This window comes from Peromyscus eremicus, chromosome 8b (genome assembly GCF_949786415.1).
Source record: "Peromyscus eremicus chromosome 8b, PerEre_H2_v1, whole genome shotgun sequence".
Taxonomy (NCBI): domain Eukaryota; kingdom Metazoa; phylum Chordata; class Mammalia; order Rodentia; family Cricetidae; genus Peromyscus; species Peromyscus eremicus.
The window spans coordinates 23938927-23955178 of NC_081424.1; the positions used below are offsets into that span (position 1 = coordinate 23938927).

General features: G+C 33.2%; 1 protein-coding gene across 1 annotated transcript in view; it reads right to left on the minus strand.

The window, feature by feature from the left end:
• The window catches only part of Trdn (triadin), a 319941-nt gene that overhangs the window by 101934 nt on the left and 201755 nt on the right, over nucleotides 1-16252 (minus strand). Inside the window, exon 22 of the mRNA XM_059272972.1 lies at nucleotides 16067-16111. Coding sequence (XP_059128955.1) covers nucleotides 16067-16111 — 45 coding nt within the window. The remainder of the gene's footprint in view (nucleotides 1-16066; nucleotides 16112-16252) is intronic.

A 16252-nucleotide genomic window follows, 5' to 3' on the forward strand; every position in this document is an offset into this window, starting at 1 on the left:
TTGTCTGCTTATCCCACCTATACTTCCTGCCTGGCTACTGGCCAATCAGTGTTTTATATATCAACCAAATCAGAACAACACATATTCATAGCATATAGAACGACATCCCACAGCAGATTATATGGACCCTATAGGTCATATAGTAATATATATGAATGTACAAATAGACATATGCATTCAATAACAATTAGTAAAAAAAGGAGTCATGAATTTGAAGGAGGAAAGGGACAGTCATATGGGAAGTTTGAGAAGGGAGAAATGTAATTAAATTATAACTCAAAAACAAAACTTAAAAAAATACTATAGGGGATATTATAAGAAAACTAGCATCATATGCTAAGTATGATGAGGCAAAACCATGTTCTATGTTGTCATAAAATACTATAGAACATGTATGTTTTGTTAGTTCTGTTACCCCATGAAAGGTTTAAATAAGTTTCCCAAGCTTGTGAGTTAGGATACCTGCCACTTACCTCTGGCTTAACCGCAACATCAAAGCTACTAAAAGTTTGGGCACATAGTACAAAGGCAGATTTTGGAAGATAGAAGGGAATTAGACTAACAGAGAATTTCATCAATGAGACAGGATAGAATGATAAAGACATTTTAGAAGAAGAGAGAACCCTGGGCTGGGCAGATTCATCAGTTAGACATATGGTGGCATAAGTTATTTCTTATCAACATAATGCTGTAGAAGTGACACTGAGTGACTTGAAGGTAAATTCTGGGAAGGTCATGCAGTTTCCACATTGAAAAATCTAGTGACACCAGCTCTATGAATTCCAGCTGAATACATTCAAGTTCTCACAACATACTAGAAAGCACAGGTAAAGATAGCCAGATACTGTCCTTACTTCAGCTCTTATCCACCAGCTCGCACTCATTGTCAGCGAAAAGAGAAAAATCCCTGGCAAATACAGCAGTCAGAAATTCCACAGGACTTTAACCCAGCCTGACATTTAATTTCAATTATATTAGTTACCTCAGTGAAAATCATTTAGTTTATTCTTTCTGAATTAAATTCTAATTAAATCACAAACAAACCTAAATCATTTACTAAAACAATTAAATTGTGTTCTCCACACACAGCTAGTGGATGCAAAAGTAGTTACCTGAGCAAAAAAAAATACTGCACCATGCCTCTTTTTACACATGGAAAGGATTTGCTAAATCTCTCTTAAAATTGAGAAAGGGGGGAGAATCCTTACCAGTTTATTGTTAGCTGAGAAGAAATTTACTGGGCAGCAAATGCCATTTTAGCTGTGTAACTTGGGGTAAATATAGAAGATGTTTTTGTTTTGTTTTGTTGTTTTGTTTTTGCCAAGAATACGAGAATAGTTCCTAGGTCTACAGTAGAATAATATTCCAGTAACTGAGATCCAAAACACAGGAAAGAAACATCTTTAGAGATACAGAACTTTTGGAATGGGTTATGTTTCCCATGTTAGCAAGATGCCATAAAACAGATAAGTCAGAAGACAGTTGAAGAAAACGTAAACTGCAGCTTATATACAAGGATCAATGTAGTGAAGCAAGTCCATTGATAAATGAAAGCTGTTAATATAACCACTATCATGTTTTGTTTTGTTTTTTAAATATCAACCACCTCCAGATCCTAATGGTTCTTCAAATAGATTAGCTTTACTTAGTGGACAAACTAATTACACAATAGTACAATAAAAGTTAAAAATAGTTCCCCTAATGATACATGCAGATTTATATATATATATATATATATATATATATATATATATATATATATATATATATAAGAACTAGTGCCTCAAATTCTAGTGTTTTAGCTACATGTCTCAAACATACTAATAGACCATACTGACATACCATCCATATACTGGTAATAAGAATGGTTATTCAAAATTATATGTGCTATTGTTTTATAATTAAATACATAGACTGTGATCAAAATAACTGTTCTAATCAAGATTTTAAAATGTATGAGATTAAAGATTATTCAGTTTGACCTAAAACTATTCAATTGTCATGAATCCAGAGATGTTTTATTGAGTCTGAACATGACTATAAGAAGTAAATTAAAATTAGTGGTTTTTTTCTTCTAACTCTATTCTTCAGAAGATCAAATTTATGTGTATAAATAATATTCCTTCTTTTAAGAATTTAATAAAAGGCTCATGGGAGAGACAAATAACTGAAAACTGTAAGGAATACCATAAGGGAGGAAATGGACATTAGTATTCTTCCTGGAAAATTATAACTTTTTTCAATCCCAAACAATAAATATCCAAGTGTTTTTAAAGAAAATAGCAACAATGAATAATTACTCTAATTTACTTTCCATTACTCATTGCCCCAAATAACCATTTTCAAAAAGAATGTTATGCACATATTCTTTGGCCTCTCAAAATACGTTTTAAATGTTTGAGAACCATTCAGTTAAAATTTTTTATTTGACTACATTCCCATCTTGGTGTTTTTGGTTAGTCTTACAAACCCCTTTGTATTTATTATAAATCTTTGCGTTTATGTTTTAAAAAATAAGATTATGCAACCTCTATCTCTGAATAGCAATTCAATTGAAACTCATAATAAAGTTTTGTTTGACAAAGTGCTCTCAGTCCTTGGAGACTGTGGTGATAAATTTGTCAGGACAACATAAACAAAGGAAATTATATTGGTGTCTGAAAGCTAAGTGATAGAATTGGAGTGGGGAGACTTAGTGAATTCTCATATTGCCAACTATATAACAAATAGCAATCAGTCCAAACATGTTATAAATAAACTTGAAAAGCTTTCTTCAAGCAATGTGTTTGTTCCAGAAATGCTGGGCTGTACATGTACTTTAGAAATGCAACATATACTATGGTCTAATAATTCAAAACCATGATGGGTATGGGGCTTATCAAAGTGTATATTGCCACCCTAGGTGAGAAAAAGATTGGATCTCCTTGATGTTCTAATTCCTTCAACAGGCTCATTTTTTAGTGAGATAGAGTTCTTCAAATCATCTTATATCAGAGACCTCTCCTGAAATCATTTGGCCTCCCATTTTATTTGTCTAAATTCTAAACCATATTTAATTACCTTGTTTTGAGGCTCTTCGCTTGTCTGCAGAGTAGAGCTTTCGTTACATGCTTAGTCTAGTGGTCATCACACCTTAACCAAAATGCCTCTTGGCATTCCAGGAATTCATATGGGTGCATGTTAGTACTCCTATGCCTAGCTCTTGCAGAAGTATAAGTAATATGTAATTATATACAAATAAAATTGGGACTTTTATTTTGTAAGGTTTTAGACTGCATTATTTTAACTTCTGTTTCAATATTTAGAGAATTAATTCCACTACAAAACATTGATTTTTTTTCAAGAAAATTTTGTTACTTGTGAAATTTTCTTCATATAATCATGATCAACATCCAATATCAAATCCCCATGTTGATAGATAATGTAAACCACAAATGGTCTTAGCAGTTATTGTATCCTAAACTAAAGCTTTGCTTTCCTGGTTACATATATTGACATAAAATCGTTTCCACTTCACATCTATGCACAATGACTTGAATGATATTAATATGATAGCTGAAGCTAAGAGATCATGTGTTCAGAAGCTTGTCCAAGCATACTCCTAATAAAAAATAATGGCAATCCTGTTCTGCTCCATAACCTATCTTTTAATTACATGGTTTGCTTTCTTTGTGGTAAGTTTTTCAGTTCATTGTATATTCTAGACACTAATACAGTGTGATCTCTATTGCTAGCAAAGACTTGTTTCCCATTCTCTAGGCTAATTTTTCACTAAATCAATAGAGTTTTTTGCTGTATGGAGTTCCTTGTAGTTTCTTTAGGTCCTGTTTCTTAATTGTTGGTCTTATTCCCTGTACTACAAAATTCCTATTCAGAAAGTCAGTACCTGTAGATATTTGAAGTGTGTTACCTACTTTTTCTTCTAAAAGGTTCAGGGTATCAGATCTTACGTTGAGTCCTTAAACCATCTGGGATTGAGTTTTGTACAGGGTGAGATACAAGAATTTAGTTTCCTTTGCCCACTTATGGCTATCTTGTTTTCCTATCACTATTTCTTAAAGATGTTGTCTTCCTTCCAATGTGCATTTGTGGCTTCTTTGTCAGAAATCATAGTAAAGTACATTGCCATTTTATCATTGTATCTTTGGAGTATAACTTGAAATCAGGAATGGTGATGCCCCAAGCAGAGGTTTTATTGTTCAAGATTGTTTTGACTATCTGAAGATTGTTGTGCTTCCCAATGAATTTTAAGATTGAGTTTTCAATCTCTTTGATGAATCAAGTTAGAATTTTCACGAAGATTGCATCGAATCTGTATATTGATTTTAATAGGTTAACCATTTTCACGATGTTAGTCCTAGCAATCCCCAAGCATAGAAGTTTTGTTCATCTTCTTATTTCTTTCTCAGCTTCTCCCTTCAGTGTTTTAAGGTTTTAATCATTACAGGTCTTTCATTTCTTTGCTTACATTTATTTTGAAAGGTTTATGTTTCTTAAGGATTTTTATGAATGGGAATGTCTTCCTTATTTCTTATTCAGTATGTCTTTATTATATAGGAAGACTACTGATTTTTGTGTGGTAGTGCTGTTTATTGACACTTTGCTTAAGATGTTTCTCAGGTATAGCAGTATTCTGGTAGACAAAAGCAAACTAACAAAAAACAATAAAGTGTAAGCAAATGGAAGCACAAACAAAAATTGTGGAGTTCCTTGTAGGATGATCAATTACTCCTGAGCATAAAGCCTGTCCTGGAGTGGTTGATATACCTACGGTCACCTGATACATCTAGTGGGAAGAACTGATTTTTCCTATACCAGCTGGGATAAGTGACAGCTCAGTTGCTAACCTTTACCATAGTGTCTAGGTTTTCAATCATTCATTTAAAAATATAACAAAATAAAATATAATATGATAAAACAAAAACTATCAAATCGAAGTTGGACAAGACAACTACAAGGATAAGACATAGTTTAAAAGATCAACCATCAGCCGGGCGGTGGTGGCGCACGCCTTTAATCCCAGCACTCGGGAGGCAGAGCCAGGCGGATCTCTGTGAGTTCGAGGCCAGCCTGGGCTACCAAGTGAGTTCCAGGAAAGGTGCAAAGCTACACAGAGAAACCTCGTCTCGAAAAACAAAAAACAAAAAACAAAAAAAACAAAAAAAAAATTTAAGATCAACCATCTATTGGTCAATTAATACACACCATTTCACAATGCTTTTAAAATTCCACATTGTTTCTAGAGAAATATATCCATTATTAATTTTTATTTCTCATCTGCTTTCATGATGAGAATTAAGACATGCTATACACTTTCTCATAATATCCAATGTCCTCCTTTTCCTTTTTCTTTTTTTTTCCACTTTTATTGAAAATAGATTCTTTTTTCATGTAATATATCCTGATTACCATTTCCCTACCCTCTACGTTTCCCACTTCCTTTCCCCTCCCACCTGGATCCATTCTTTTCCTGTTTCTCAGTAGAAAAGAATAGGCTTCTAAGAGATAATAATAAAATATAACTAAATGAAATATACTAAGATAAAACAAAAATGATCACATTGATTTGTACAGGACAAACCATTAGAAGAAAAAGAACCTAATAGAACATACAAGAATCAGAGACCCACTCATTCGCACACTTAGGAATCCAATAAAAACACTAAACTGAAAGTCATAATCTATGAGCAGAGGACCTGTTGTAGACCCATTCAGGCCCTATGTATGCAGCCTCAGCTTCTGTGAGTTCAAATAAACTTTGCTCATGTCAATTTAGACGGCATTATTTTCTTGTTGTCCTCCATCCCCTCTGGCTCTTACATTCTTCCCGCCTCCTCTTCATCCCTGAGCTCCGTGGGGAGAGATTTGATGGAAACATCCTCTTCAAAGCTGAGTATTCCCAGGCCTCTCACTTTCTGCACAATATCTGGCTATCTCTGTGTTTGTTCTCATCTGCTGCTTCTCTGAACATGGCTGAGCAAGACACTGATCTATGAGTACAGCAGAATGTCATTAGGAATCATTTTATTGCTACATTTTTTAGTAGAACAGTAGTATATTTGGTTTTACCCTAGGTCTATGGCCTATCTAGTTTCACGTTCTTGGTAATCCAAGTGGTGTTGAGTATGGGTTCCATCCTATAGAGTGGGCCTCAAGTCAAACCGGTTGTTGGTGGGTTAGTCTACAATTTTGTGCCACCATTGCCCCAGCCTATCTTGTAGGCAGTACACCATTGCAGATGAAGGGTTTGTGGCTTGGTGTTTATGTTTATATTTTGAGAGCACGCAGACTACTTTCTGGTATGAAAGACATGGGAAAATAGGATTGAAGGCTCTAGGTAGGCGTCAGATTGACATCTCCATGTTCAATGAGCTAAGTAGGTGTTGCCTCGCACAATGGGCCTTTGCGGTCAGTTTGTAGAGAGCAACCCATACACATGGCAACAGCTTGAGTTATGTAGGAATTCCTGTGGGGTCCCTTTGACGAACAACTTAATTAGATGTAACCCAATCCCAGTACTGGATGCTTGATGTAATGACAAGAAATGGCCAGTTGAGAATCATTCTCCACCATTATTTGGCAATTTCATTTATATTGCCTTCATATATGTATATATTTTAGGAAGTTTCTACTGTATTAGGCCTCCATACTAATTCTCAAATGTCCTTAATTTTAGCTGTCTCTCCCTGTTTTCCTTCCCACCACCCCTCTCCGCACTCGATCCTCCCATTGCAGGTCCCCATTCATCCCTAACTATCTATTCTATTTCCCATTCCCCAAAAGATCAATCTTTTCCTTCTAGTCCATTAGTTTATACATGCTCTCTGTTGTTCTATGGATTACAGCTTGATTATCATTGACTTTACAGCTACTATCCTCATATAATTAAATACATACCATATTCCAAGTCTGGGAGAATGCATTCAGGATGGTTTCTTCCTAGTTCCATCCACTTGCCTGCAAATTTCATGTTAATACTCTTTTGTGTAAATATACCACATTGTCTTTATTCATTCTTCTGTTGAGGGACATCTAGGTTGATTCTAAATTCTGGATATTAGGAATAGAGCAGCAATGAACATGGTTGAGCAAGTGTCTCTGTGGTAGGATGAAGCATCCCTTCTGTACAGTTTTGCACTCCTATCAGCAATGGATGAGTGCCCCTCTTACTTCACATCCTGGCCATAATGAGCGGTCACTTGTTTTGTTCATTTTAGCCATTCTGACAGGTATAAGATGATATCTCAAAGTAGTTTTGATTTGTATTTTACTGAGGCTAAGGATGTTTACTAATTTTTAAAGTGTTTCTCGGCCATTTGAGTTTCTTCTATTAAGAATTCCGTTTAGATAAATATGTCATTTTTCTTCAGTAGATTACTTGTTTTCTTTAAATAAAGCTTCTTGTGTTATTTATATACTTTCAATATTAGTCCTCTATCAGATGTGTAGTTGGTGAAAATCTTTTCCCATTCTGTAGGCTATTGCTTTGTCTGAACAATGGTGGCCTTGCCATTCAGAAGCTCCTCAGTTTCATGAAGTCCCATTTACTAATTGTTGATATTAGTGCCTATGCTAATGGTGTTCTGCTCAGAAAGTTTTTTCTATGCCAGTGAGTTCAAAGCATTTTCCACTTACTCTTCTGTCAGATTCAGCGTATCTGGTTTTATGTTTAGGTCTTTTATCTATTTGGAGTTAATTTTTGGGAGAGTGATAAATATGGGTCTGTTTTATTCTTCTACATGCAGCCATCCAGTTTAAACAGCATCATTTGTTGAAGATACTCTTTTTTTGCCAGTGTATATTTCTGGCCTTTTAATGAAAACTTTGTTGTCCATGGGTATGTGGATTTATGTCTGGGTTTTCAATTCGATTCCCTTGATCTACATGTCAGTTTGGCATGCCAATACGGTTTCTATTACTATTCCTTTGTAGTACAACTTGAAATTAGAGTTGCTGATGCCTCCTACAGTTCTTTTATTATTTAGGATTGTTTTAGCTATCCTAGAGTTTTTATGTTTCCATGTGAAAATGAAAATTGTCCTTTCAAGATCTGTGAAGAATTGTGTTGGAATTTTGATGTGGATTGCACTGAACCTGTAGATTGCTTTTGGTAGGAAGGCCATTTATATTATATTGACCTTGCTGATCTAAGAACATCTTTCCATCTGTTGACATTTTCTTCAATTTCTTTCTTAAAAGACTTAAAGAATTTGTCATACAAGTCTTTCAATTGTTTGGTTAGAGATACCCCAAGATATTTTATATTATTGGAGGCTGTTATGATAGGTGTTGTTTCCATGATGTATTTCTTAGATAATTTATATTTGTATATAGGAGGGCTACTGATATTTGTGTGTCAATTTGTATCCATATACTTTGTGGAATGTGTTTATCAGCTGTAGGATTTTCCAGTAGAGTTTTTCAGGCCATTTATGAATACTATCATATTCCAACTTTCTTTATGTTCATGGTTTTAATTAGTAAAGTTTTAATAAAAGAACATAGTATGTACTGAAGAACTGATAGGAAGTCTTTATTGCCTTCCTGTCAACGGTGTCAGCCACTCGTCATTATATCACCACAGTCTTCTGCCTCCAGAGACAGTATTTTGTGGCATTTTTCATAATATAATTATATTATATATATATGGTATTACGTCTCCAAGACAACTTATCCTATGATTAAATTCATGTTTACAGAAGTTTCATCTCACTCATTTATTACTCAATAGTATGCTTTGTTGATATATTTTGAAATTTAATTGTAACTAAATATATGCAAATATTTTAAATATTAGCATTTTTTAAAGATTGTTTCTAGAATTTTTCATTTTAAAATTTTTTTCATTTGTGTGTATGTATGGACGTATGTGTGTGTGTGTGTGTATGTCTGGTGTATTTCTGGGGGTTGTACATAGGTGTGTGTGTGTGTGTATGTGTGTGCATGTTCCATGGTGCATGTGCATAGGCCAGAGGACAACTTTTGGAAATAGGTTGTCTCTTTCCATTTTACATAGGTTGGGGATAAAATTTAGATCCCCAGGCTTTCATAGCAAGTACCTCTATCCAACAAGACATCTTGCTTACCCTATAATATTTTTTCATTTTTGAATTTTGAATATGATTTTCCTGCTTCTATTTTGCAGAATGCTCTCACTACCAGAATTCAATATATTATTACACATTTGTGAAAAATAGGAATGATTTAAATATAGGATATTTGTCTTTCAAATGAGAAACATATACTCATGAATTTCTCATAAGATGAAAGGCCATTCAAGAATTGTCTAATAAAAATAATTGATATATAAATATAACTAGAACAACACAATGCAATGTCATACAAGAAGTTACTAATAAGAACAGGCTAATATCTGTTTTATTTTGAGGTAGCTTTATATTGAGTTAATATTTCATAACTATCACTGAATTCCATAAATTTTTCTTTGAAGACACATGTCAAAAATACTAACTCTAGAATTTTTCATGATAAAATTTATTTTTTAGAGCTTTTGATTAGAATATACAGCCATTGGATGATTATATGACTATTCATTATCTTGTAAAGTATAATACTCAAGTGAATGAACTCAAATGTTTCTAGCTATAATGATGAAGAACTTTCTTTTAAGCAACGTTTTACTAATACAAACTCCTGGAGGAAATTATGAATTGAAATTTGACATTTCAAGAACTTTTCAACAAGCTTATACTAACATTTTATCAAAAAGTAAGACAAGATTACACAAGTTCAGTTTATCTATGATGCTGTTAAAATTCACACTAGTTCTTGAAATAACTTAAAATGTGTGATTTCATTTACTGTGATAAATTAGTAGGGATGAGTATTTCAGATCTTTCTTGCACTTTCACTCCAGATTATTATTCTGACAATCCACTAATTTATACTAAGGTACATCTTACAAACTAAATGCAAACAAATAATAAATTTAAAGTCATTTCATTTTATTATAAGTAGGTCTTTAGTAATAATACCAAAATATAAATAAGATAGTTTAGTCAATAAGACAAAAAAAAATCTGGCCAGTATTCGGGAGGCAGAGCCAGGCAGATCTCCATGAGTTCGAGACCAGCCTGGTCTACAAAGTGAGCTGCAGGACAAGCACCAAAACAACACAGAAAAACACTATCTCAAAAAACCAAAGGGGAAAAAAAAGACAAAAAAAATCAGTCTTTTCTTTAACCAATCAACTTTGTAGTATAGCCATTATGATATACTTTATGGGTTTGCTTGCTGGGATGAGTGGTGTAGACTATAATGCATTTCTTCAGCCTTCACATACTACTTTACAAAGTCAAAGAGTATGCAAAGTTGAGATTTAGATATCTGAAACTTTTAATTCTCCATTATCTATGTGAAATACTTAATGATTCTTCATTCTAAATTCTACTGATGGTGATCAAAATGCTATTTGAGGAGAATAGTATGTGTGGGCAATTTTCCTTGTGATGAAAATGGGAAAAGAAACATCCACATGATGTCCAGGTGTAGAAAATGGTCAAAATGTATACCTTTTTGTTTTGATTAAAAGTTCCCTCAAATTCTATAATATACTCTCAAAAGAAATACGAAATGTTGTGTCATTAAATTAACAGATGACATGAAAATTTCCTTTGTATTTATAATTAGATTTGACTGTACAATAAGAAATGATTCATATTTGTATTTTTTCACATGAGACAAAGATTAGGGACTATAAGTGAAAAGAGACACACAATTGATACAAGAGTTTGTTACTAAATCACTGAATCTATACTAGTGAATCACAAAAGGTACCTAATGAAGGCAACATAGAAGTGATGCTTTGCTTGTATTTGTATTTTCTGCCTTGATAACCAACGTACCCAGTTTAGCCCATCTACCTACCATCTCCTCCGACTTTCTTGTTACTGAGGCTCCTGGATGGTAGGAGTGGTGCCTTGCAGAGGCAAGGCTTGGAGGATGCCCTTGAGAAAATCTGACATGTGTACTCATGTTTTTATATTTTGGAAGAAAAGAATGGCATTAATGCATATCGTTATCATCACTTTCAAATGTCATCATAGACTCAGGTGGTTCATTTTCTGGGGAAAAATTGTCTTCAGTGTTGGATGTCAATGCTACCCATAAAATTTTGAATCACATGCATCAAATGATGCCTGGCAGATGGTGGTACTGTGGGAAAAAAAAACAAGAATAAAAATACAAACTTCCTTGAGTAATATGTTCTGCTGTGACACGTAGAATTTAGACTTGTTTGTTTACCAAAGGAATAATGGAGGGGGGAGTGGAAAATCAAGAAAGCTAGAACCAGAAAGGAATTTTCTATAGGTCATACAAATCAAATTTGATAAAAATTATTGTAAAAATATTAAATAAGGGTAAGACAAAGTGAAATGTCTATATGAGCATGTAAAATGAACTACTAAATATTCTGTTAAAATATGTTTTAAAAAAGCATGGTGGGTTTGTTTGCATGTATTGTATGGTGTTGTTTGTAGACCAGCTTCTCTCTTGAGTCAACCAAGTGCCCCTCACACCCCTTCCCAGCGCCAGGTCTGTTGTGGGCGCTCAATAAATATTAAACAATTGAAGTAAAACTATTTTCAAAGGTTTGAAATTCACAGGAACCAATCATATTGTTATTACCATTTAAAATTTATTGAGGGTCAACAACAAGACTTAATCAACATATGGAAATTTGTTAATTTATAATCACACATCACACAAATCATTAAATACAATTGGGTCGACTAAGCCTTTTAATTTTACTCCATTGACTTTTTAAAGATTAAATAACTGTGGTATACCAGGAAATATAAACACAGTCATTCAAATATGTAGGACTGTCTCAGGGAAACCACTGCTCTCAGATATTTTTAACCATCTCTTAAAACTCAGAATAACTCTACAATAATTACACATCACAGATTCAAAAATGACCAGTGCATTCACAAAGATTGAGAATATCTACTGAGATAGAGGAACATAATGACTCACATACAATGTAGTGGTTTTCCACTGGTTGTCCTGACAAATTTAAAGGCTCTTACAATTATATGGGTAACATGGTTTACAGAATCACATCCAACCCAAAGAAAGACAGAAATCATTCACATGCATACAGATTAGGTTGCTTATGAGTGCTGAAACATTTCTAAGTTTAAGGAAAAAGTGAACAACTAATTATAGGAAATTAACTTTGATATGGTTTTGATGTATACTCTCATATTTCACCCTTCATAAAATGATCAGTAATTGTGCTGATTCATGTTGTTGGTTAATTGGAAACCAAATTTTGTTCATAAAGAATTTTCATGTTTCAAATTAACTGGGATGTAAAGTCATTTTATTTTCTAAGAGGATGGAATACTACATGTAATAAATATGTTATTACTCTTTTAAAATTACATTAAGGTATCAAAGTGTACATAAGCATTTAAGATTATAAAGTATGATTTTCATTGCAATCTTATAATATAAAAACAAGAGGCTTTCTAGACGAGGTCTCCCATAAAATAATAATATTCTGAAGTAAGAAAAACTCCATTTAACAACTTTCTACCAGAGTATCAGAAATTTTTCATTTGAAAAAAGTATTAGCTTTTAATTGTTCTCTAAATTGTAATGTGTTTTGAAAGCTAGGATAAGGTATACTTTATTGAACTTGGTACATTTCTTTGCATAGTTAAACAATTATTTAACTTTCTCTTCCCTTTTGCCTTATTAAGAAGTTCACATTAACATTATAATTTATAATTAATTATAAATCATAAATAATTAATTTATAATTAATAAATAACAATTTCCATATCTTTGTCCTTATGACTGTTCATCACACAGGACTTCTTAAGAATAAGAACCAACTACAAATATACAAGAACTGATAGAGTTGATGAATAATAATTCACTTTCCTCAATTAGTTCTACTTTTAAATTGATATGGTAAAGATTTAATCTAACTTCTTAAATATTGCCTACTCTCTCGGTGAGAACTTTGACTTACAAAATAATCTTTTATCTTTACAGTGTCTTGGGCTCAAGTTGTTGATCTGGGTCAGCAATACTTCTTTCTTAACATTTTCTCTGTGTTTGCAATCAACCAACAAATATTGAACACACAGTTGGAAGGCCATAGTGATAGGCTCTTAGAACAAATCCTAAACAATTCAATGTTCAATAATGTCATGAATCAGAGTGAATGACAAAAAAAAAATGGTGACTATTTTCCCCACCTTTCCGTTGTTGCAGAAAACTTACTCTAACCTTACTATTGAGACCCCAAAGGATTGTCTTGTCTGTCTTCTTCCTGTACCTCACTATGCTTCTTTAGAGTGGTTTTTCCCCTCCTTCAGCTAGTACTAAGAAACATGCATCAGTCATCTCCTTCAGAAGGAGAAAAATTGAGAGACAAGGAAGGGGAATTTAAGATTGCAGGTCTGTTTTGAAAAAAGAACACAAAAACATCTACTTTTGATAAAGTAAATATCAACAAATGAGCAGTTTTTAGCAACAAGCATTACATCATTGAATCACAATGCACTCTCTTAAGACACGGTTAATGAAATGTAATGACGCATCGCTTCATGGCAGCACATATGTGACATTTTTAACTTTGCCACACTGGTTCCTCTCATAAGCACAGCCCTATCAGTTATGGAAGACATTTATTGAGAGCTATTCTGATATGTCTAAATACATCCGTGTGTGTGTGTGTGTGTGTGTGTGTGTGTGTGTGTGTTCCTAATTAAATGGTTTTTAAAATTAAGGATGTACAAAATCTTAATCCTCAAATCTATGATCTAGCCAACTTTAGATCTGCATGAGAAAAATAAAAATAACATAATGCACTATAAACTAAAAATAAAATAGTTTTTTTTTTTTAGTTCTGTAGATCTTAGTCCTCCTAGTCTCCCTCTTCTTCTATGTAATGATGTCTCTTTTTCTAAATTAGGTTCATGAGTAATTAATTCTACCTATTCTAAAAATGCATTCCCATAATATAAAGTGGGATTTAGTTAACATATTCATGCATAGCTGGGGTGCACCTACACCCAGCAGATCAATGTGCACAAGATCCAGTGCACACAGCACATTGAAACCTGGCAAGAGTTATACAAATCATGATGTTTCCCCTAGGAAGCCCACAAGTTAAAACTTACATGAATAAAATGATATCTTTGATGATATTTGATTGTTCTCAGTGCATTATAAACTCATTTATATAATGGAAATTTTTTAAGTTAACTAAAACTGTATAGTAGAGAAATGAAAACATAATTCTAAAACATCAGTTTAAGATTAAATGTTAGAATTCTATCATGAAACACATAGATCAGAGTTAGGATTATTTCACATGCAAACTCTCTGCTTTATTCATATCTACTTTTCTCATCAACTATTTGACATAAATGTACCACCACAAAAATGGTAATGTGTTTAAATATACGATTTTCTGTTATGTTTATAGTTCAAAATGTGAGAGGCCATTCTCACACATTTAAAACTGAAATGTTTACAATTGTTACAAAAATAATTGTCTTTGTTTTATATAAGCCTATAATCCTAAGCTTTCATAAGATAAAATATAATTTTAATAAAATTATGATACAAATAATCTGCAATAGTAAGTTCACATCCTAATGAGCCATTGCCAACTTCAGAAAACATCAATGAGTGAAGAAAAGTGGCACTGTCAGAAGTAAACAGGCAGTGTTCCTATCAATCATGTTAGGCACCACTTTTATTATTACCTTGCTCACCATTACTAGTCAGTCTACTTTTAACATGCTGTAGTGATTTACAGCATCCAGCTAGGTGGGGATGCTGTTTAACGGTGCAGTGTCTGCTCCGCATGTTTAAGGCCTTAAAGTCAATCCTGAATACAAAAATAAGTGTGGAAAAAAAAGAAAAATAAGAAGTAAAACAAGCTTTGATAAGTCATTGTTCTGACTGGAGAACAGAAAACCATGATGCTCAGTGGATTAAAGTGTGCTTTGATGATTTAACAAAACTGTTTCATGAGAAAAAAGAGCTAAGGAAGTATATATTTATATATGTGATTTAGGAATTTATAATTTGTTACATCCTTTATACATATGATTTCTTATTTGAGCTACACAGTATCTTATCAGAAAAGTGGCTTGGGAATGATTGTCTTCATTTTGAGTAAGAAATTTGCACACAGAGAGCCACATAAATGAACAGGCCAAAGCACGAACCTGTGCTTCATATTTCAGACACTAACGTGGACACTTTCACCCAGACAAAGCTGCCTCAAACAGTGCACTGACACCTAAAATTGTCGGTGGTATCCAGAATCCAAAATAAATGGAAAAACTTTATCAATATAATTATCATGCCATTTTCTCTGTAAAAGTCTCTAAATCTTTTCACTTGGTTGAGCTGCAGGAATAAGCACAATATTGCTCTCAATGTTTAAAAGAAAGTGCTCAGAAGCATTTTTAAAGCATATGCTGGAGTGATATTGTAGTATAGCTACATTAAACTATATATATATATGTTATATACATATATATTCATGACTTTATGATGTATAATGTTAAATTTTCAGGCCTTTTTGATGAATCAACAAGCAAAATCATCGCATAAACTATAATAACTTTTGCTGCCATTTGCCCCAGTGTGTTAACTTTAACAAATTATTTTTAAAGTAATATAAATTATTTTTCATAAATAGGGTTAAATCATGTTTATTCTTTGATCTGTGAGGTGGTTTTGAATGAAAAACCAAGCAGAAAGTGTCTACTCATTACCTAGCTCATTTTCTCATTATCAATACTCTTCAGCATCTCTGCTGATGTAATGAAGCAGTAGGTACAGGTTTCCTGTTCTGAATTTATACTCAAAGCTTGATACACAAAAGAAAGACAAGGCCAGATAGTCGCCTCCCATTCTCCTGTCCAGAAAAACATGCAGGGACATTGCTATGGAGCAAGAGATTTAAAGGTTATTGTCTTCCACCTGTCTGAATCCAGTGTTTTCCTCCTCGTGTTGTTTTCTTTCTAAAGAAGATAATGTCAACCTGCTTCACTTTTTTTTTTACCTTGCTCCACTGTCTTGGATTTCTCTTCTTTCTTTCCGTGCACGGCTGCAAAGCAAAGATAAGGTTTACATAAGAATTCCAGCCTGAAATGTTTATTCTGCACATAAAAGCATTTGGGAATGCATTCAATACCAAATATTGCTTCTAAACAAGCTCTTCTCTAATGCTTTTAAAATATTTCTCATC